We start from the raw sequence: 23,036 nt of genomic DNA, 5'->3' as shown, positions 1-23,036 counted from the left end.
CTTGTCGAAGTCCCAACAGTGGTTGCCCTTTGCAGTGACTCACCCTTGCCATAGAAATTTGAAATTTTCACCATTGGCTTTGAGCCACCTATGGAGAAAGACACCAATGCCAATTTGAGCAGAGAGACTGAATTAATTAAAGCTATATAGCACACTGCAAACAAATAGAGTTACGTATTTAATAGAAAACAATATGCAGAATGTGCCTAATGTGTTGTTAAAAACCACGTTTGCACTGATTGGGTTGACTCATCTGTTTCTCCACAAAATATCGGTAACAATTGCCTTCCTACCAAGCAGCTGCTTTAAATTATGGCGTAATTTCAACAGACACTGTACTAACGTGAGAATCACAAGATCCCACTACAATGCTTCAATTGATCTCTTTGTAAATGTTCCCCAATTTGTTCAGCTTCTTGAGATGTAGTCGCATTCAGAGGCTTCATAAATCCAAATTATCGTGCAATTTGCATTCTATTGTATTGTGTGTATACTGCATATAACACGTGGAATAGCAGCATCTTGACTGCATCGTTAACCAAAATCCACCACTGTAATCGTGGCACCAATCTTCAGAAAATGCCTGCCTAATCCTTCAAAAAACGTAATCTTTGTAGCACTCAAGAGTTTTCAACAACTATCCACTGGAATTTCTCCAAAGCGTTTCTACAAAATAAAGAAAAAACGCAGAAACAACCTGACGGTCAAGAAGATGCGACCGAGCCCTATGCCTTCAGTCACAGAGCGCGTGTGGACTTTCTGCGCCCTGACACTACAAAATCACTTCTACGAAAGGGAAGTTCCATAACCATGGACCACTTTGACCTGCCAAAGGCAATCTAAGCAATATTTAGAATGAGACTGGTGGATAGGCACATGACATCCCAAGCTACTCTGCCCAGGTGCCGTGCATTGAATTAGAACACGGACAGTGGACAAGTACGTCAAGATTGGCAAGGTGGACGATGCTCACGATTGATGCCCCAATCAAGAGCTCTTGTGAAGAAGCCTTCGGTTTAAGCGGCAACATTAAGGTTGTTTAAAACAGCAGCCGATTGAAGAACAGATTGGTCATTAGTGTTCGAATATCCCCATGTTCTCAGTTCCGTCACTAATGGTTACAAAAACAAAGATCCTTAACAGATTTTAGGGCAAGTGCTGTTAGCGAGCACCTATGAAGGACGGCACAGCGCACCTGGGTGTTGGGTGGCCAGAACCACGCCCGGCCACCTTTGTCTCCCTAGTAGTGATGTGTACACATCGCAATAGGTTCTCATTAGAGGTTGAGTCGACATCAAGGAGGCCCAGGACTGTTTCAGATAATCGTCACCGGTATTTCCCGTGCGCGGGAATCGAATTCAGGTCGTCGAGTTTGTAGTGCAGCGTGCTGACCGTGACACCACCGCTTGTCACACGACTAATAGTTGCGTACACATACAACACACATGGACAAATGTAACATTTGATCACTGCAGTCAGCACGGTCCTACGCAAGGCCGATGACATTTGTGGAGGATGTGGACAGAGACAACCACTCACCCAGTACCTTACAGGATAACAGAAGGCTGTCGATATTACCAAAGAAGTGTTCTCCAAATGTGATGCATGCCCGCTGTTGTAATGGATGCTGAAGCAATTTGATGTCCATACGCACATGTATAATGCATTGTCACCAATGACTGCAAGTCCACTGTGCTATTTAATACAGGCAAGGCACAAACAAAAGCAGCAGGCTCATTCTAGTAACATCACACATTTAGCGGCGTTCATTTCCTACGTGGGACAACCTTTGGCAGGGATGACACACATTCCAACTGCAATACATTCCCGTGTCCTCTCTGGAGGTTCCTCTTATCAGTAAAACAAACACCTCGGCTAAGCAGACACGTTGTTCCCCTTGTGCCCATAATCCAATATGTAAAGCATATTTACCTTAAGTCCTCAGTTTAGAAACTGTCCAGTGAATGGGGAGAGATCGTATGCTCATCACAATGAACAACACGGCTTTATTGGGAGGTATGAGCCCAAGTTTCAAACTTAGAATCGAACCTGGCTCAGGATTTTAACCTGTCTCTGTGCCACTGATAAGGGCCTAATCCACACGAAGCCACTCAGTAGGTCTCCTCTCTGTATACCTAGAATACAACATGACAGCTAGGATGCAATAACAAAAAAACATTCAATAAGTACGTCTGCGTGTGAACCATTGGGTTTTAACACCTGGGTCTGTCCCATGACCTCCTGCCAGCGAGGCCTAAAGGTGCACCCATCCTGGCACAAGCGCCTTGGTGACATCACCGCCACTTAGTGGCGAATAGCGGTTGTTGTTGTATAATTGCGGAGGAAAAGGCGGCTGGGTGTGGTGCTGGACACGCTTCCCCCTCCTGAGCTGCGGTGGCCTTCATAGGTGCTTGCTAACAGCACTTGCCTCAATAACCTGCTGAAGGCTGTGTGGGGGGGGGGGTATCTTTGTCGATGTGTGCACGTGAAGTGCGGTGGCACGTTGCTTTGCGCACTGCGCTCTGACCCCGATGGCCTGGATTGAGTTCCCACCTGTGCACGCCATCAGTGGTAAGTGGTGCTCTCCTGGAGTGCCGCCTAGGCCAAGTCATCGTTAAGTTTGTAATTGGTACGGTTTGTGTGAACATCAGCACTGGGGATACAAAGGTGGAGAGGCATAGTGCCGGCCACACTACCCCTTTGTGTCCCACGCCTGGTCTTAAACGGTGTTCACGAATGGCACTCACCCTTACATTCGACAAGGCTAAACAGGGCAATCTCGTCCGAGTGTGTATACGTGCGCGTGTGTGTGTGTGCGCACGCACGAGTGTGCGGCCAACAGGGTGGGGGAAAGGTCTACGACGCACACGACGAGACGCTGCCACGACACGAGACGCGCTTCACCGCGGCGCCGAGGACTTCACGACCTCCTCGTACGAAGGCGGAGGAGCCATCGGCGTCGGGTACGGCACGTGCGCGTACTGCTGACGGTGATGATGCACCGACAGCTCGCCCGGCTGAGTCTGGTGGCCGAGGCTCTGGGCGCCGAACGGGTGCGGCTGAGCGTGGCACGCGAGCGGGTGCTGCGGGGGCTGGTAGACGGGCGGCGGGTACCCCGGCTCGTACAGTGGCACGCCGGAGGGCTGCGGCGGGTACGGGTACACGACCGGCACCTGCCCGCCGGGGAACGGTCCCTGCTCCGTGTAGAAGTACATCCCCGAGGGCAGCGTGTCTGTGACGGGGACGGCACACGGTGGGCGCGGCGCGAGGGTTAAGGGCCGTGTACTTCGTCAGGTCCCGGCATAGGCTTGGCTCTGTATGTACGTACTTATGTATGTAGAACTTCTTACACACCGTACGTAGCCAACCGTGATAATTAGAGGTGCGTTAAAGGACAACAAACTAAACACAAAAAGCAGTTCTGAAGAAATGAGCCGGCTCTAGCCATGGTCCCAGCCGTGCTCATGGTTTCTGCAAGCTGAGCCTGGCTGAGGCCACGGCTGAGTCTCTCACGCGTCTTTGAAAGTAGCATTGGTGGCCGTGACCCCATGACCACAACTCGTGCACAGGGTGTGGGCGGCGGTGGGAGGGTGGGAAGTGTGGGCAGGGTGGGGAGGGTGGGCAGGGTGGGCAGGGTGGGGAGGGTGGGCAGGGTGGGCAGGGTGGGCAGGGTGGGGAGGGTGGGGAGGGTGGGCAGGGTGGGCAGGGTGGGCAGGGTGGGGAGGGTGGGCAGGGTGGGCAGGGTGGGCAGGGTGGGGAGGGTGGGCAGCGTGGGCAGGGTGGGGAGGGTGGGCAGGGTGGGGAGGGTGGGTAGGGTGGGCAGGGTGGAGAGGGTGGGCAGGGTGGGCAGGGTGGGCAGGGTGGGGAGGGTGGGCAGGGTGGGCAGGGTGGGGAGGGTGGGCAGGGTGGGGAGGGTGGCACAACAACTCACTGTGGAACCTCCTGGCCCTGGGCCCGCTGGCGTGCGCGGTGTACGTGACGGTGAGCGGGGGCTGGCTGGCGATGCCGCGTGGCCCCAGGTACCTCCTGCGCAGCCACAGCCCCGAGCCGCAGCAGAAGAGGATCCCGAGCAGAAGGCAGAACCTACGCCGCGCGCAGGCCAGGCGACACAAACAGAGATCCCCCGTGTGACGTGCACAGGCTTAAGTGCTGTTACCGGCCACCTGTGAAGGTGCACAAGGGGGTGGTGGTGTGGCCTGCACCACGCCTGGCAACCTTTGTCTCCCCGGCGCTGATATTTACACACAGCACCAGGTACTGACATAAGGCTGAGTCGACCTAGGGGAGGCCTGGGACCGGTGCGGTTAATCACCACTGACATAAGCCATGGCAGGGAATCGAACTCGGGTCGCCGGGTTCGCGGCGCGGTGTGCTAACCACTACTCCGCACCTGGCGGTGGTGTCGTGGTTAGCAGGCGTTTTCGCCTGCTGCAGCGCTACGCCGTGAGAAGCAGAGGGAAAAAGGGATTTTAAAGAACCGGTCGACCATTTCACGAGTGAATAGCACTGAATTGCGTTTTGTGCGACATCTTTCTTTAAATATCGCGTTTCGATGGACAGGTGAAGCAATCGGCTCTGTTCACACAGAAAACACATTTTCAAAAGAGGACTTTTCAACAAAGAGACTGTGTCCTGTAGAAGTGATTTAACATTGCTACAGGAAGAGTGTAAATAGCCTGACACACTCCAATCCCCGAGCTGGCAAGTACCTGTCATTCCATAGCATCATCTTCCACCTATTCCATGGCCTCGTTCACCCACAGCCCAATCAATAAGTCCTGGAGATGATGTGCAAAGCAATTCAATGTCCTTTGCTTCACCGCATAAAGCCCACTGAGATGCCACACTCTGTAGGGAGAACCAAGTATGTCCCGCATTGTGGATTTGAGGTTTGTAATCTGATACGCAGTTGCATACCCTTCTGTGTGGCAATTGAGTCTTTAACGTCTATTTTGCGGCAATCGACAGATTCTTGGCAATGGCAAGTAACGTAGCTACAGGCCTGGGCAGTTTCGGGAATTGAACCCTGGCAAGTGCAGTCCCTGCTACTGGGATATATCTAGTGAGGTGGTCAGGAAGTTCAGAGGACACATGCCCTCGTCATAATGCCAAGCCAACACTGCTCAAGTCCTGGGTTCACATCTAGGTTTTGGCCACCGTAATTGACAGCTGTTTTCAAGTGCAGTGAGTGTATGGCCTCAGCCTGGACTGCACAAAAAAGCTATCCTATTAGGTTTTAAATACGAACATTCCAAGGAATAGGGGAAAAAAAGTGCCACTGTGTTCATAATGAGTTATGCCTTCATGTGCAATGGATGCCTTTCAAGCAAATGTTAGATGCAACGGTGGAAGGCTGGGCATGATATAAAAGCATTCTGAATAATGTGTAGTGTTGCACAGATGGAATATGGAGAAAATAATCCCCGTTGCTTCTTTTGTAACAAACTCCCCCCACCGCCCAGCTCCACATCGCTCTCCATTTCTCCCCTTTACCCTGCAGTTGCGCCATCAAGGACGCCTTTTAAGGATCAACTCAAGAGTAGCGTAATTGGTGTGTGCAACTCATTGAAAGAAATTCAGTTATATACGAAGGTGTTTTCAATTTATTTGGTAGCAACAACGTTTTTCGCGGCACATTATGGAGGCGAGGGAGAAAAAGCATGGCTTCAACTCGCAACAGTGAGCCGAGTTAATGACAATAATCATAATCTGGAAAAATCCGATGAGCTATGAAGCTCTTTTTCACAGGTGTCCCGGCTGGGCGCGGGTCAAAAAGGTACAACAACGAACAATATAAAAACAACCTTAGGGGTGCAAATTATAGGAAAGGTAAACAAGTGACGAAATAAAAATAAATGAAATATTTAAGTACAAATTGCATGAGTACATCAATAAAATAAAATCTCTCTGCTCTTGGGATTCTTTTCATCCATGACTCGGTCATCCGCAGAGTCGGGTTGACTTGCATATCATCAACTCATTAGCTGCGGATAATGGTTTAATGATTCCATGCATTTGTGGATAACAAAAAAACCTCAACACATTCGTCAATAACACTGCCTATATGCATAATATATAACAAATATATATAATGCACAATGTTTTTGGGTAATGGTCCTTCTTCATATGTAATGGAGAAGGGCTAATGTCTGAAATGTCACCTAATATATATTTTATTTCAAGCAGTGTTATTGTCGAAAGTGTTTTGTAATTGTGTTTGTGCACCACTACCAATGCACCATCACCAAATAACTTGTTTAATTTTTGTGAATTACGGATCGCGGGTAAGAGTCGTTTTTCATTGCCGACAACACGGTGGAAACTCAAATGACTTTAAAGTGTGCTTTCTGCGCAATGTCAACGCAGACGCCAAAGAGGTCAACTCCTTCGTCGGTAGCACGAGCCTTTCCCTCTCGGCGAAGCAATCGCCAAGAGCACATTGGCAGCAAGCGCACGCAGGAGGGGGGAGGCACTCGCACGCCGGCAGAAAGTGCAACCGCAGATCGCGCAGGCGCTGTGGGAAGGGCCACTTTTGTGAGCCACTTTCACAGTCTTTCCACGAGGCCGTGAAAATGTCTCACAAAGAGTTTCTGCGCGAAAACCCGTTCGCTTAGGCGAGATTAAAGATGAGACGATGGCTGCGGCGGCGTGAAGCCAGCACGTGCAGCGGTCGCCCGCGGTTATGGGAACAACAGAAGGGGTAGTGGTGCGTGCGTGCGTCTGCGTGCGCGCGCTCTCACCAGAAATACCAGATGCGGTAGAGGGAAATCACGCGGACGCAACACTTTTTCCCACAGCAATCTTCGTACGGGGGGCACCTGCAGGGAGCAAGAAGTGAAGGTGCAAAAAGTAAACACGACGCACATTAACAGACGAGAAACATAACAAATATAGGCGTATATCTCTCTCTGCGGGGGGGGGGGGGATATTTAGAAACATGCCTCTAAGAGTATTTGGCTGCTATACATTTCCACGTGAAAAGCCACTTTGTTGAGCTGTCATTTGTGACCAGGTCACTTCTTAAAGAAAGAGCTAGAAAACTCAGTGGGCCTTACCTGGTAAAATAACAAAAATGTTCAGTTTTATATCTTCCACAGATTTCTACTTCCCCAAGTCGAAATCAATAGCACCTCAAAATAACATGGGGGGTTAATTAAACTCCACTGACTACGGTTATAACTCAATTACGTAAACCACAAAGGCCATGTTCACTTGAGAATTTATCAAAGATCAAGCCTACTTCGCTTTAAAAATCAAAGTGGCGTATAATTCATGTTTTGTGTGAAGTCAATTTACAAAGCAGTAACATCTTCATTTTCTCAGCTCTCGCTTTTAACGGCAACCTGTGCATTATGCTTGTGCTAGCTTTGGAATATGTACTGCAGTTATTCTGAAAATAAAAATACATATTTAAATGTATACAGTACTGGACTGCCGTAAAATTACACCATATTGGTTGGGTTATTTCATAATGGTTGCTGAACAGTGAACAATCAAATCAAATACAGTACCGTTGCTATTTTACTGCAATAACGTCCTCTCTCCAGGAAAACAACAGTTTCCCCGAGTATCGAGACACTGTTTCAGGAGGGCTCTGCAATTGGTGTGTGTTTGGTCAATCACATTTTTTAAAAGGTGTTTGACATGTGGGAGGGAACCCAGAGTATCCAGAGAAACCCCAACAAACGCGTGGGGACAGCGCGATGTGATCAAATTCATTGCTGCACCGCCATCTCCTGGCCACCTACCATAATTACTCTTTGGTTATTTCGGTAAAGTCACGTGACTTTACCGAAAAAAACAAAGAGTAATTCCTGCAGTCACGAAAGCTCCAAATTAACACCTAACATAATCCCAAATGCCGGTCCGGTGTGTTCATATGCCACCGATGCCCATGGGACTACCCGCCCAAGGAACGTCACAATGTTGCAATGTATCCCGTGAGAGAGTACGTGGCTACAAACGTATTCTATCCATCTAAAATAATCCCATGTACCATGAAGAGTTTTTTTCAATAGTATTAGCTACTTTGACTTTAAACAAAGTGGTACTGATTGGCCCTATATAGGTGATAGATGTTCTTGGTTCTTTCGGAAAAGTCACGTAGAAGGAAAATAATAAAATAATAAAAATAAAACATAATAAAATAATTCTCACGACGTTTCGGCCACAACGCAAGCAGCCGTCTTCAGATGGAGAACAGGTCTGCCGAGACAGACTCTGTCGTGAGAATTATTTTATTATGTTTTATTTTTATTATTTTATTATTTTCCTTCTACGTGACTTTACCGAAATAACCAAGAACATCTATCACCTATACGTGACTTTACCGAAAGAACCAAGAAGATGAATCCCTGCAGTCACGAAAGCTTTAAATCGAAAAAGGTGATAGGTGGATTTGATCCCCGACCGGGTAACGAACTCATAAATTTCGATTTGCGAGCAAAGCAGAATCAGAATATTGAATTGTACTGGAGGAATCCGATGAGCTATGAAGCTCTTTGTCACACATGTCCAGTAAGGGCGGGTCCAGAACGTGACACTAGAATCAGGCCACTCCACTGCTGGTCAGGTATTGCTCCACAGGGCAGTGTTTCAAGTAATAAATTCACACCACCAATGAAGCTTTAACTCCTCCTATATTAGGGTTGCATTAAGCATTTTCTAAACGTCGAAAGCGATTACAACTTTTGATTAAAATATATGTACCATCATGAAAAAATATGCTTTCCCAGTCAACAGGTTGATGCTGCACTGCCCAGGGCAAGACAAATCGGTTTCCATGAACCGGGGAAGCAGCCAGCATCGTCCAGAGAATTGGCGAGGGCTGCCTATATATTGGCAACAACAACAAAAACACCTGCCCACTCTGCCTGTCCCCTCCATTTGAAAATGATAGGCACTGTGTTTACTGCCTTAGCTTCACACAGATGCTCAGCTCCTGTAACATTTGTCACGTTGCCATGGCTCCCCTTCCACATGAACCTCTTTTGACGGAGCGCTGCACACAACGTAACAATGCTACAGCGACTTTGCCCTCAACTGTGCGTCAGTCTCCGCATGCGACAGATGGTTGTTTGGATACTTTGGCTGTAACAGCTGCAATAGTGTATCATATCACGAGGGTGGAATTATTCACCCCCCCACTGCCCCATGAAATTCCATGAATTGTCTCCAATTCATTCACGATCTGATTTAAATATTTGTACTTTTTAAAGATTACATCATCTCCATGCAGCCTTTATTGGGTGTGGACATAATGTGAGCCGATTACCGTACATATAACACATTATCTAACAATCACCATTGTGAACTTGGATCATCAGTTTAAATATAGATATTAATCAATTAATTAATAGATACATCATTCCACCCCTGCTGATATCTCACTTAACCCTACGATGTTCCGAATCACGGGTTGCAGTCATATTCCATAATCGATCAGGTGGCACAGTGGTTAGGCGTATGTTTCGCATTCAGAAGGCCACAAGATCAAAGTCTAGTCAACGATGGCCTCAAGTCGTTCGATCATCTGGAGTGGATAAAATTACCACTTTGTGGGACGACCATGGCGGTTGTCGTTATAGACAGCTTCGCCCCTGCCATAGGAACGTAGAATTTCCACCACTTGCTTGTGGCTGCGCAAAAGAAATGTATGCTGCCGCGCACTCAGCTGAGCAGGAAAGTGCTTTTGTATATTTTGACTGTCGGGCAATATTCCAAACGTGCTGTTGTACCCAATCATGTCATGAATAGAATGAACATAATTTTGTAGCTCGTTCTGCCAGCAGAGAAACGCATTATCATATTAGGGAATATTCCTGGGAAATGAAACCACAGATTACTCGTGGAGTCGCGCCTATAATAACCCCTCATGCCTTATGATACTGTAACGTGCTCCGTCGCACTCAATGGAGGTTAGTCCACATCACATGGGCCAGAACGCGAGTACGAATGTTAATGCAAAAAAATTTGGAGAAAGGTCGATTTTGAAGATTGTATTTTTTTTTAAACGCATTAACGAGATAACCGGGTGAGACCGTTGACTCGTCACAGATGGCAATGCGGACTTAATCATGGATGGCTGCCATCAATCCGAAACCAGGATCCCAGCAGCGCTGGCTCAGTACTGTGACGAGGACATTCGCCCTCCCTGCCCTGTGCCCCCGTACCGCCCTGGGCCACCCACACACCTCACTCACATGGCGCCGGTCCCCTTCCGTAACCGCGCACAATTCAGCGTGTGTCCCCTTTGAGCAGCGATGCCACCATTTCAGAAGCGGCTTCCATTTAAGAGGTGCGAGCAATTTGCGCCCCGCAACGCTGTGCGCACATCACAAGCACTCACCGATCATTGCACTTACGTGAAAGGCCGGCTGAAACCATCCTTGTGGTAATTACAGTACTTGGCTTCACAGGCCTGTCGAAAAAGAGGTGTGATTCATTAGAATAATCATCAGCAGCAGTGGCAATCATCATCATCATCATCAGCTGTTCAGCACGGTCGTGCCTAAAAGAGGGCCATCCTCTTTAGGTCAATCGTCACTCGTTACAAGAGACAAATCAGGTCATTTAAAAACATGGAGGTGAGCTCAAACACCTAGTCATTCCTTTAGCCCGAATTGCTCTAATCTGGCAAATCAACAGTCTGTCTCCACTACAGAAATGGAAAGTTTTCGTCACACGAGATGAACAAAGATGATGAAACACACCATGTATTTGAAGAGGGATGGGGTCTTGACTTATTTTGCGTGTGATATGCAAGGTGGAGCAGTGGTGGTGCAGTGGTTAGCGTGCTGCACTATGATCTAAGTGACCTGTCAGTAACGGAGGTTTTTGTTGGGTTAGATCGCGTACATATAAATGTGGTGGTAAACCCGCCACCACCGACACAGCCAAGTAGTGAGGTTTGTCACTTAAACAGAACGTGCCAATCAGTTGCTACTTCAGCACCCCGGTGTGTTGGAGAGCAACTAATTTCCACGTTTTGTTGTCGTTCCAAACCTTAATCATTGACTATGTCGGGTGGTGGTTGGTTAACGACACAGTTACATTTAGACGATCTAACCCAACGTCACTTTTATTTTCCCTTCTTAGCTGGGCCGCCGTTCACAGTGGCACACTGATTTAATCCAGAAAATCCTAGCAGGGGGGTTGGTGGACCACACAGAGACTATCAGCGAGCATGAGTCACCCACCTATTGGGCGATGAGGTGGTCTGATGAGGGCAATTCCAGCATGCAGGCTGCTGACCTATTTGTGCAGACCACTGAGTATATTCTACTTGTATGTGTGTGGGTCTCCCCCTGGATACCCCGGTTTCTTGCTACACAGTAAAAGATTGTGAAACACTTCATCCATATTCATATGTGGGGGCACTTTTTGATTACCGCAAAAATAATTCGCATGGTTATTTGCGGTAAAAAGGACGACTTTGCCGATCAACAGAGATAACATGGATAATAGGAATAATCCATTCGTGGGTGACAAAATTTTCCATGGGTAAGGGCAGTAAATTTGGCCACGAATGACACGAATCTCGCTGCATTCAAATGGAGGAAGCATCTCACACAAGACCCTCCTGAAAAAAAATATATTCATTAAGATTGTCGCTGAGAAACAGGACTCTTGATTACACTATTTGAATTGCATGCAAAGCCTTTAATTGGAATTCGACTTAGTGTTACAAAGCAAACACAGGGATGACATTTAATGACTAACACACGTATGCGGTTCTGTGAACATGTTGCACAATACATACACAATGAGATGTTAATTGCTTCTGTGGTTCAATTTAAAAGCCCTCGCCTAAATTCTTACAAGTCTGAATCTATCAGTTTTTTTTCAGTTTCATTTATTTGGTATAGCCCTGTGAGCCATTCGGCTCTTGAATCGGGTGCAACCGCAACAAACAAAAAACAAAAACATGAAAACATCTTAAAGTGACTATGCGCAAACAGAAAAATCCAGGAAAAAACTGCAAAGTCCTCGAGAAAAAAAGCACCGTACACCAACGCTGTGCAAAAATCCCAGTGGGATGCAAGTCAAACAACAACAACAACAACAACCACAAGACAACTTAGATTAAAGCCATCATTCTAACTCCGTACTACAACAAACAAACATGGCCAAACAAAAAAAACGCTTTCGAAATCACCAAAATAAAGCCATAAGCAATGTAACAGCGATCACCACCCTCCTGCCTGTAGCTCGCTGCTGCACTGCCTACGTGTAGGACGGGTCTCAACTGCTAATGCACAACATTCCCAGGGGTAATACCAACACTGTAGCTGCCAACAACAGCAAGACTAAAACAACAGGGAGAGTGATCAATGCAGTCTTTCCACGCCAGCTCTACGGTGCATGCGTGGGACGTGATCCATAACTGTCGCTAGGTTTAACAAGTCATTTTAAATATAATCTGAACGACCCTTTTCAATCAGCCAATGCCGAGACTAGGATTTCGGCGTGTAGCTAAACCACGTGTGGCAGCTACGTTTATAATTTTTCACGGCAAAAAAATTAATTTAATGAAATATATCCAGTGGACACATACGTCGGCTGGGTGTCCCACTGTCCCACGTGAGTTTGAAGCTTAGTTGATGATTAAAAACATACTTTATAGTTACAGTATAGCATGGCCTTTAGGGAAATCACTGTTGATGTTGAACGAATATGTATGGGAGTGACTTCGCAATGACATCACGAGTGCTAAAATGACAAACTTGATCATGAGGGGTGGCAACGGCATTGGAAGGCCTTCATCCAACAGAGAATTTAAAAAAATTGCTGATGCTGAGATTATGATGATTAGTCAGGTCTGCTACACTGCCTAGAACGTTGCACTTGTAATGAGATGGTCAAATCACAGGCAGAGGTCAACTCAGACCATCATCCCTCCGGAGTTCACAAAAAATGAGCACTCCACTTTTCTGCGGGAATTCACGATGGTTGTGGACCTTGTTCTGCCATAACAATGGGGAATTCTTACCACTCACTGGCTAGGGTTGCCACCTATCCTGGTTTTCCCAAGAGTGCCCTCCTCTTCAGTTTAACACGTAAGCTTTCGCGACCAATATTATCCATAAGAGGTTGTTTTTTCTTCCAGGACTTGTTGACAAATCCCAGTTTCAGTTGCAGAAAACATAATGCCCCTCTCAAGACAAATGTATTGCAGAAATACTTCTCCTCGCTTATGGTATACTGTCTTCTCATTCCTACGATATGTCCCAGTTTTTTTTTGTCTGACCTCAGAGGTCAGAGCCCTACTGCTGGCTCGGTGCAGTACTTTGGGGAAGGCCACATCCCCACGTCCACTGGAGAAACCCCTTCGACTTTCTATACATGTAGCGTACAGTGCTCTTTGTTGTTGCTGCTGTAATATTCATGGCCTGTGTGCTTGAGAAACGATTTACATGGGCACTTAGTCACCACTGGTTAAAATATAGATTACACCAGAGGCGGTAAATGTCAAACATTATGAGCTGGAAGCAGTCCATGTGCACACAACAAACCGTGTCCACTCACTCATACGGTGACTAACAATCAAAATGTATTAAACAGATATTTTGATGGCATGACTATGGAGTAATGGACAGTGAATTTTATTTTTTCTCTCTCCAAACTCTAGACTGTGCAACCATCCTGACATCAGTACAACTTGCCCACTGGGACATCACGTTCAACGTGCTCTAAGTGTGTCCCTACAGCCACACACCCAGCCTGCACTGCACCAAATTGACGTGTGGGAATTATTTGCAGCAAGATGCTGGACACAGAAATGCGTCTGAGTCAATGCCAATTGATGTTACTAATTAGAACGCGTGTGTCATATCGTACTGCCACAACACACTCAAGGTTCAGATACACGGCGCAGTACATTAGGGCGGACAGCCCAATCTAGACACGGATTAAATTAACCGCACCTCCGATTTGCACGGGTAGCTACGCACGCTGCGAAAGAAGTTCAACATACATACAGGCCAGTTTGCGTGGAATCCATGGTGCAATTGTCAGATCATTTTTGCTGCCTGCGTCGTATTTTTGGGGGGAATTACCAAAACACCATATCGGACTGAAGAGTATCTTCTCAAATGCCCTTCGTGCTTCATGGAAATGTGTGGCAGTGATCATCACCGTTGTTGGTCCTGAGCCAGTGGTGTAAATTCTAAATTCCTACGACCAATGCGAAAGTCTCTTTACGTAAAACCAGGCGAGACACTAAATTAGAACTCAACACCCGATTATGAGTCGAATACTTAAACCAGCCTTCGATAAGACCTGTCCAAATTCGAGTGTAAGATTAAATTGTTTGACTAATGAGTTGGCACACGTAAAAATTCACTGAAGTTTATTGAAAATAGCGTGTATATGTTTCAATATACATGTACTGTTTATGGTGCTCCAATCTACAAACATCGTGGATTTCTGGAATTCTTCCGGGAGCGGCTAATTCCTCTCATATTCCGCGCCACGTTTGTTGGCATCCGTAGTTTATAACAATTTATTCTAATTTCATTATAATTGTATTACCTTGTTGTCATTTGTATTCAAGTAATATTTTTGTTGTCAAAGCGATACGCATTTCAAAGAGGCCGCTGGCTTTCTAGCCATGCGAGCGCTGTGAAGTTATTCACGGAGCTGCAGAGAGAAATGTAAAATTTCGATTTAAAGCTTTCGTGACTGCAGGGATTCATCTTCTTGGCTCTTTCGGTAAAGTCACGTAGAAGGGAAGTAATAAAATAATAAAAATAAAACATAATAGAATAAAATTCTCACGACGTTTCGGCCACAACGCAAACAGCCGTCCTCAGGTGAAGAACAGGGCTGTCGGAAAGACAGCGTCCGAATGAACACCACCAAGCTTGGCAGCGTATGTTTAAGGTTAGAGTCGCGGCATCTCTTCAGAAAGGTGAGAGACTCGATTAGCTGAGCCTTCTCATCTCGGAGTTTGTTGAAGGATCTCAAAGTTATGTGGAATCCCTCCCCGTAGAGGCGGTTAAATTTCGATTTAAAGCTTTCGTGACTGCAGGGATTCATCTTCTTGGTTCTTTCGGTAAAGTCACGTAGAAGGGAAATAATAAAATAATAAAAATAAAACATTATAAAATTAATTAGCTTTTTTTGGTAGAAGAGAATGTTGCATGTTTTAGACTTGGATATCAAGTCAGAAATAATGCAAACATTCTTTAACATAGACCCATAATCGCAGATTGACACTATTTGGATCTGAGAAAACTCGTAATCTTGCACTCCGGGAATTTACCACGGATTACTTTGGCCGCTCACCACTTGCCCACTTCCCGTCATCTGCAAGTTGTTTCTGGATTGATGTTGTTGTTGTTGGTGTTAGTTCCTCCGGTGAACCGCCACACACTGCGTCGTCGCAAACTATTTATATCTCTGCGGCATGCCACGGATTACAGGACTCATGATATGGCCCTCCCGCCCCATATCACCACGAATTATTGGAGTTCTGCTATCCAGTACAGCATGAACATTGTCTTGGGTTTCAAGTACTGATTTGGCATTACAAACAGTAACTGTAGTTCATATACTGCATTACGGTCCCAGGTAACCTGCTTCAGATACAGATAGCTACCCATGCACACGTAGCAATGTAAAGGGGAAGGGGACTACTGCACCGCACCTAAGTTGATGTCGCCCTGAGGACAGGAGTTGGTGCAATGTGGAGACCTCGGAATTGGTGGCTTGCCATCGTGGTGGCTTCACTACCCCCTCATTTGCCAGGTCAGTGTTAATAGGTGCTTGCAAACAATTTCTGTACAGTATTGATAAAGAGGGGGCATCTTTATCTTTATGTTAATCATTGACATACCGTACTTGGGACAAAATGCGGGATATATACCACGTGGTAACATTGCATCACTTGATGGGAATTCAACCCTGGGTGTCTTATGAGTAGACCGATTCCTGCCGTGGGAACATGGAATTTCAACAAATGGGTTCAGGACTCACAACGGGCATGACAGCCACTCAATTGATGTTCCGTTTAGAATGAAGATATACGACTCCCTTGTGTTAAAATACCCATGAAATGTCGAGTAGTTCTTGGTGACACAGTATATCGTAATAACAACGGGCATGCTCTACTAGATTAGAAAGCAGACAACAGAGGTTGTTGTGTTTAATACACACCAACTTTAAAAATTGTTAACAAGGTATTTCAATATTTATATTTTCCGCTAGAGTACTTATTCAATAATTGAATGCCTACATGCTATTGTGTATAAACAGGCATACACAACAGTAATTGCAATTTATAATCTGAGAGCACTCAACCTGAGCCATCTAATATTTAAACCAAACATACAGTAAAGACATTGAGAGATATGGCTGCGTGGGACTTTGGTCAGAGTGACTTTACTCACAGCCCATCATCCCCCTGGGTTGATACAATGAGTACCGCTTTGTGTGAAGTAAAACGACTGTTGTCCGAGAGGGAGATTGACCCATGTCACAAGAAAGTGACATTCCCACCGCTGGCTGCATCATGCGCACAGGGCCTCCAACAGAGACGATTGTCAGTAACTGCGTGGAGCACGGATGAACTCTGACATTGACCGGCACACACACACACACACGAGATCCCACTCACCTTGTGTGCATTTCTATTTCACCTTACGGTCACCGTTCACTTAGTGCATACAATACATCACTGTACTTGTGTACACACTTTGCCGGGCAGCCTTTGTATGTATTGTTTGCATGAAGAAAGACACACGGACACGTGTTCTCGTCATTGCTGAAATCCCTACAATAATAATAATAATCTCATGCAATTGTTCAACTACAGTCAAGGCAGCAGGCCAACTTGCCCAAACGCTGTGCACATATTGTTTGAGAAAACGTGTCGTGTAAGCGGACGACGACAATGAAACACGCGTCGTGTGTGAAACACACAAAGACGACATCACCGCAACGCGTGGGTTGTCAGTCCACAGTGTTGTGGGACAATGGTGACATTTTGCTCACGTAACGGGAAATGCGAGCGGAGAACAAGACCACTCCACTTCACGTGCTTTGCCACCCATCCGAGCCACCGTCTAGAACACAGCAATGCCAATGCATGTGCCACACCACCGCAACCGCGGCTAGTTTAAAAGAACCATGCACTTAGTGTGCTTCATGAAGTGTAACATGTATACATAGCAGTTACTCCACTCAATAAACTCGTGCTAGGACGGAATAGGGGCAAATTTGGACGTTTTTTTTAGTTCAAAGCCAAAGCACTGCACGTTTCCCCACCAACCTCAACACATTTATTTGTGGGAATATTCTAAACGATCTCTCTCTTTCTCCTCTGTATGCTATTGAGCCATCCTTCTACAATATTCAATGACTTTTTGCTCGCCTGACCTCAAGGTTACCTTATAGCAGTGGTTCTTAACCTTTTTGGAGGTACTGAACCCCACCAGTTTCATATGCGCATTCACCGAACCCTTCTTAATTGGAAAAATAAAATATTTTTTCAAATTCAAAACATAGGTATATGTTTTACTGGTGCACAATCATGAGTCAGGTGTGTGTCTTAACCTCCGCCGAACCCCTGAGACTGACTCACCGAACCCCTGGGGTTCGATCGAACCCAGGTTAAGAACCACTGCCTTATAGACTGTGTTAATTTACCTATTGAGGAGAGAGGAAGACATTAGAATCATACATTTGCAGGATTTGGCTGCTATAAATGTCCACGTGATGAGAAGCCACTAACAACTTGAGCTACAATTTCGTGTGGAAAGGTCGCTTCTAAAAAAGAGCTACAGTATAGCTCAGTTGGTATTAGCTGCTAACACAAAATTGCAGTTAAAAATAGCATCTACGTGACTTTACCGAAAGAACCAAAGAGTAATCGTGTCCTAGTTGGTTTTCTGAAAACAGCTCTCTATCAACGAATGACCCAGACTGTATGGATTACAAGGACGTTACATTGTGGGTATTGCACAGTTGTATCCTGTAACCTGCAACACCTCACCCCCCCTCCATGTCAATCTGCCTGCCCATGGTCAGATGATACCATCGAGTCAAGAGACCCGGTGGTGGTGGTGCTGGTGCTGGTGGTGGTGCTGGTGGTGGTGGTGCTGGTGGTGGTGCTGGTGGTGATGGTGCTGGTGGTGGTGGTGCTGCTGGTGGTGGTGCTGGTGGTGGTGCTGGTGGTGGTGGTGCTGGTGGTGGTGTTGGTGGTGATGGTGCTGCTGTTGGTGGTGCTGGTGGTGCTGGTGGTGCTGGTGCTGGTGGTGCTGCTGGTGGTGGTGCTGGTGGTGCTGGTGGTGGTGGTGCTGGTGGTGCTGCTGGTGGTGGTGCTGGTGGTGCTGCTGGTGGTGGTGCTGCTGGTGGTGGTGCTGCTGGTGGTGGTGCTGCTGGTGGTGGTGGTGCTGCTGGTGGTGGTGCTGGTGGTGCTGGTGGTGGTGCTGGTGGTGCTGCTGGTGGTGGTGCTGCTGGTGGTGGTGCTGGTGGTGCTGGTGCTGCTGCTGGTGGTGGTTCTGGTGGTGCTGGTGCTGGTGGTGCTGCTGGTGGTGGTGCTGCTGGTGGTGCTGGTGGTGGTGCTGCTGGTGGTGGTTCTGGTAGTGCTGGTGCTGGTGGTGGTGCTGGTGGTGCTGCTGGTGGTGCTGCTGGTGGTGCTGGTGCTGCTGCTGGTGGTGCTGGTGGTGCTGGTGGTGGTGCTGGTGGTGGTGCTGCTGGTGGTGCTGGTGGTGCTGGTGGTGCTGCTGGTGGTGCTGGTGGTGCTGGTGGTGGTGCTGGTGGTGGTGCTGCTGGTGGTGGTGCTGGTGGTGCTGCTGGTGGTGCTGGTGGTGCTGCTGGTGGTGCTGCTGCTGGTGCTGGTGGTGCTGCTGGTGGTGCTGGTGGTGCTGGTGGTGCTGGTGCTGCTGCTGGTGGTGGTGGTGCTGCTGGTGCTGGTGGTGCTGCTGGTGGTGCTGCTGCTGGTGGTGGTGGTGCTGCTGCTGGTGGTGCTGGTGGTGCTGGTGGTGCTGGTGGTGGTGCTGGTGGTGCTGGTGGTGCTGCTGGTGGTGCTGGTGGTGCTGCTGGTGGTGCTGGTGGTGGTGCTGGTGGTGCTGGTGGTGCTGGTGGTGGTGCTGGTGGTGCTGGTGGTGGTGCTGTTGGTGGTGCTGGTGGTGGTGCTGCTGGTGGTGGTGCTGGTGGTGCTGGTGGTGGTGTCAAATTGCACATTGCCAGTCGCCACCATCACCGTCCCCTCCTCATCGCCCTGCCACCACATCCCGAAGCAGCTGGTGCGAGAGAGACTGTGCCCACACCGGCGCTTGACCTTGACGAGGGATTGAACTCGTGGTGCCATCGAACCATGCACTTAGAAGAAGCCCCACGTGGACATGGCAAGTGCGATGTTATACAGCGCTGGCAACAGAGCAGTCGATGTCGTATGCACAATGCAGTCCAGCGCCATGTGTATACGTTACAGTGGAGAGTAGTGCTCTTACAATACAATAATTCAGAATATCGTTTCAGGACATTATACACTGTCGTGCATGCAGTAGCAGTCCTGTAGGGTAACGCATGTAACATGTTATACTGGTAGGAACCTCTGGTTACACCAGCCCACAGGGGATTATTGTGTCCGTCCGTCCGTCGTGCAGGGAGGGGCTGGGTGGGGAGGGGCTGGGTGGGGAGGGTGGGGCTGGGTGCGAGGGGAGGGTATGGAGGGGCTGGGTGGGGAGGGGCTGGGTGGGGATGGTGGGGTGGGGCTGGGTGGGGAGGGTCGGGAGGGGCTGGGTGGGGAGGGTGAGGCTGGGTGGGGGGTGGGAGGGGTGGGGCTGGGTGGGGAGGGGCTGGGTGAGGAGGGTGGGGAGGGGCTGGGTGGGGAGGGGGGGCTGGGTGGGGAGGGGAGGGTGGGGCTGGGTGGGGGCTGGGTGGGGAGGGGCTGGGTGGGGAGGATGGGGCTGGGTGGGGGAGGGGTGGGGCTAGGTGGGGAGGGGCTGGTCACCCCGTGTTGTGTTATATGGGGCCACATTAAATTTCTCGACAGTGAATAATCCTACACACTACACGGTACTTTCACAATCTAAAGGACTGCACGGGTTTGCCTCTGCTTGACATGGAAGCCCTGCCGGGTGATATTTTGCCAGCGATGTTCCCGATACACGAGTGAATACATTAAATTAAATCACTTCATAATGTTTATGTATGCACCCTCAATAGTGCATACATTGTATTCAATATTTTGCACAACACGTATCGTATTGCTATATTGGTATGCACACATTGTGTTCGTTTATTATGACTATAGCATGGTATATGTAGAAGTCTCCTTTTGTATACACATTGTCCTTAATAATGATGCATATACTGTACAGAACAATATGTATATCATTGCATCAGTATTGGTTTAGACATTGTGTTCAACCATTTTATATATTCACTCAATGTAACATCGTATTCGAACGCACCACGTGTAGCAACACACCACGCGTAGCAACACACCGCGTGTAGCAACACACCGCGTGTAGCAACACACCACGTGTAACCCACACCACGTGCGCTTGACGTGCAACGACAACGAAGACAACAACAACGACAACAACAACGATAAACAACAACAACGACAATCACCTCCAACATCGCGGCGGCGATGGCGAGCGGCATCAGCACCACCACCACCATCATCGTCGTCGTCGTCTTCTTCGTCTTCTTCTGCCGCGATCCTCACAGGTCGCCCACGCCTCACTGGCATCACGCGGCCTCACCCCAGACGACAACAACCACCACCACTACCACCACCACCACTCATCCTCTGCTGCTGCTGTTGTTGTTGTCGTGGTTAGTGTTGTGGGGGTTTAAAAAAACGTGTCGGCGACTTCAGTAACGGCCCCGTCGCGGAGCTGTCAAAGCCGCGTCTCGTGTGTGACGATGGGTGGGTGGTGGTGGTGGTGGGGGTGTGTGTGTGTCTGTGTGTGTGTGGTGGTGGGGGTGTGTGTGTGTCTGTGTGTGTGTGTGGTGGTGGGGGTGTGTGTGTGTCTGTGTGTGTGGTGGGTGTGTGTGTGTGTGTGACTGTGTGTGCATCTCGGTCATCTCGGTCAGTCGACCCGTGGCACCTGGGTCTGCCCCGTGACCTCCTGCCAGCGGGCGTTCGACACTTCACGTGGCCTCAAGGTGCACATGGCCTGGCACAAGCGTCGTGGTGACGTCACCGCCACTTAGTGGCGAATGGCGGTTGTTGTTGTTGTTGTCTGTGTGTGTGTGACGATGGGTGGGTGGTAGTGGTGGGGGTGTGTGTGTGTGTGTCTGTGTGTGTGTGACTGTGTGTGTGGCTGTGCCTGTGTGTGTGTGACGATGGGTGGGTGGTGGTGGTGGGGGTGTGTGTGTGTCTGTGTGTGTGACTGTGTGTGTGTGACTGTGTGTGTGTCTGTGTGTGTGTGACGATGGGTGGGTGGTGGTGGTGGGGGTGGGTGTGTCTGTGTGTGTGTGTCTGTGTGTGGTGGTGGGGGTGTGTGTGTGTGTGACTGTCTGTGTGTGTGTGGCTGTGTGTGTGTCTGTGTGTGTGTGATGATGGGTGTGTGGTGGTGGGGGTGTGTGTGTGTCTGTGTGTGTGTGACTGTGTGTGTGTGAGACTGTGTGTGTGTGTGACTGTGTGTAACTGTGTGTGTGTAACTGTGTGTGACTGTGTGTCTGTGACTGTGTGTAACTGTGTGTGACTGTGTGTGTGTGACTGTGTGTAACTGTGTGTGTGTAACTGTGTGTGACTGTGTGTCTGTGACTGTGTGTAACTGTGTGTGTGTGTAACTGTGTGTGTGTAACTGTGTGTGTGTGACTGTGTGTGACTGTGTGTAACTGTGTGTGTGTGTAACTGTGTGTGTGTGACTGTGTGTGACTGTTTGTGACTGTGTGTGTGTGTAACTGTGTGTGTGTGACTGTGTGTGTGTAACTGTGTGTGTGTGACTGTGTGTGACTGTGTGTAACTGTGTGTGTGTGTAACGGGGTTCTAACAACAGCGCCCTGGAGCACGACGAGCCAACAATAACCTCTCTTGCAACATGGCGCTCTGACAGCAGCTCACACACACACAGTCTCACACACACAGTCACACACAGTCACACAGTCACTCAGTCACACACACATACAGTCACACAGTCACACACACAGTCACACAGACACACAGTCACACACACAGTCACACAGTCACACACACAGTCACACACACAGAGACACACAGACACACACACACAGTCACAAACATACACACAGTCACACACACACAGTCACACACACACAGTCACACAGTCACACACACAGTCACACACACAGTCACACACACAGACACACACAGTCACACAACAACAACAACAACCGCCATTCGCCACTAAGTGGCGGTGACGTCACCACGACACAGTCACACACACAGTTACACACACAGTCACATACAGTCACACACAGTCACACACACAGTCACACTCACAGCACACACACAGTCACACACACACAGTTACACACACGCTGCCACACTCACACACGTGTTCACACGATGGGTGTGCACACACGCAGACAGCACACGGCACAGCGAGCACCTATGAAGACCGGCACAGTGCACACACACACTCTGTTACACATGCGTGTTCACACGGATGTGGGTACACACACTTACACGCATGTGCAATACACACGTGCACGTGTCAATTCGCACGTGTATGCGTACACTTGCGAATACACGTTTACAAACGCGAATTAAGGGCACACGTGGCCTCACATGCCCACACGCATGAACACAAATGTGTTCATATACACGTGAGAATGCATGCACCATTAGTATTTGTATTCGGCTTGAAAACTCAGGAAAGCCTCAATGAGTCCCACGACTCTTTTTCCAGGAGGGACCTGCTGGATTTTGGCAGCAGGGAGCAATGTTGTTTCTGCTGTGCGATCCCAATTGAGATATTTACTGGTCATTTTCCAGCAATGGGATGTTTGACCGAATACCGGTTACCAGAGGTGGGACAAAGTCATTGTTATGCAAGTCCAAGTCGAGTCGCAAGTCATCAAATTCATGACTCGAGTCTGACTCGAGT

The 23,036-nt window shown here is 48.3% G+C and overlaps 1 protein-coding gene across 1 annotated transcript; it reads right to left on the bottom strand.

Moving 5' to 3' along the window:
• Positions 1-1,680: 1,680 nt before the first annotated feature.
• Positions 1,681-20,921, bottom strand: VOPP1 (VOPP1 WW domain binding protein). The gene is made up of 5 exons (XM_078860593.1): positions 20,587-20,921; positions 10,365-10,420; positions 6,741-6,818; positions 3,932-4,083; positions 1,681-3,232 (listed from the first exon to the last, which is right to left on the bottom strand). Exons 1-5 carry the CDS (start codon positions 20,638-20,640, stop codon positions 2,901-2,903), a joined length of 672 nt encoding a protein of 223 aa, XP_078716719.1. The 5' UTR covers positions 20,641-20,921; the 3' UTR covers positions 1,681-2,900.
• Positions 20,922-23,036: the final 2,115 nt, after the last annotated feature.

This window comes from Lampetra fluviatilis, chromosome 10, assembly GCF_964198595.1.
Source record: "Lampetra fluviatilis chromosome 10, kcLamFluv1.1, whole genome shotgun sequence".
In the NCBI taxonomy this organism is placed as follows: domain Eukaryota; kingdom Metazoa; phylum Chordata; class Hyperoartia; order Petromyzontiformes; family Petromyzontidae; genus Lampetra; species Lampetra fluviatilis.
Note: the sequence above shows the minus strand (reverse complement) of the source record. Positions and strands in the feature narration are given on the sequence as shown.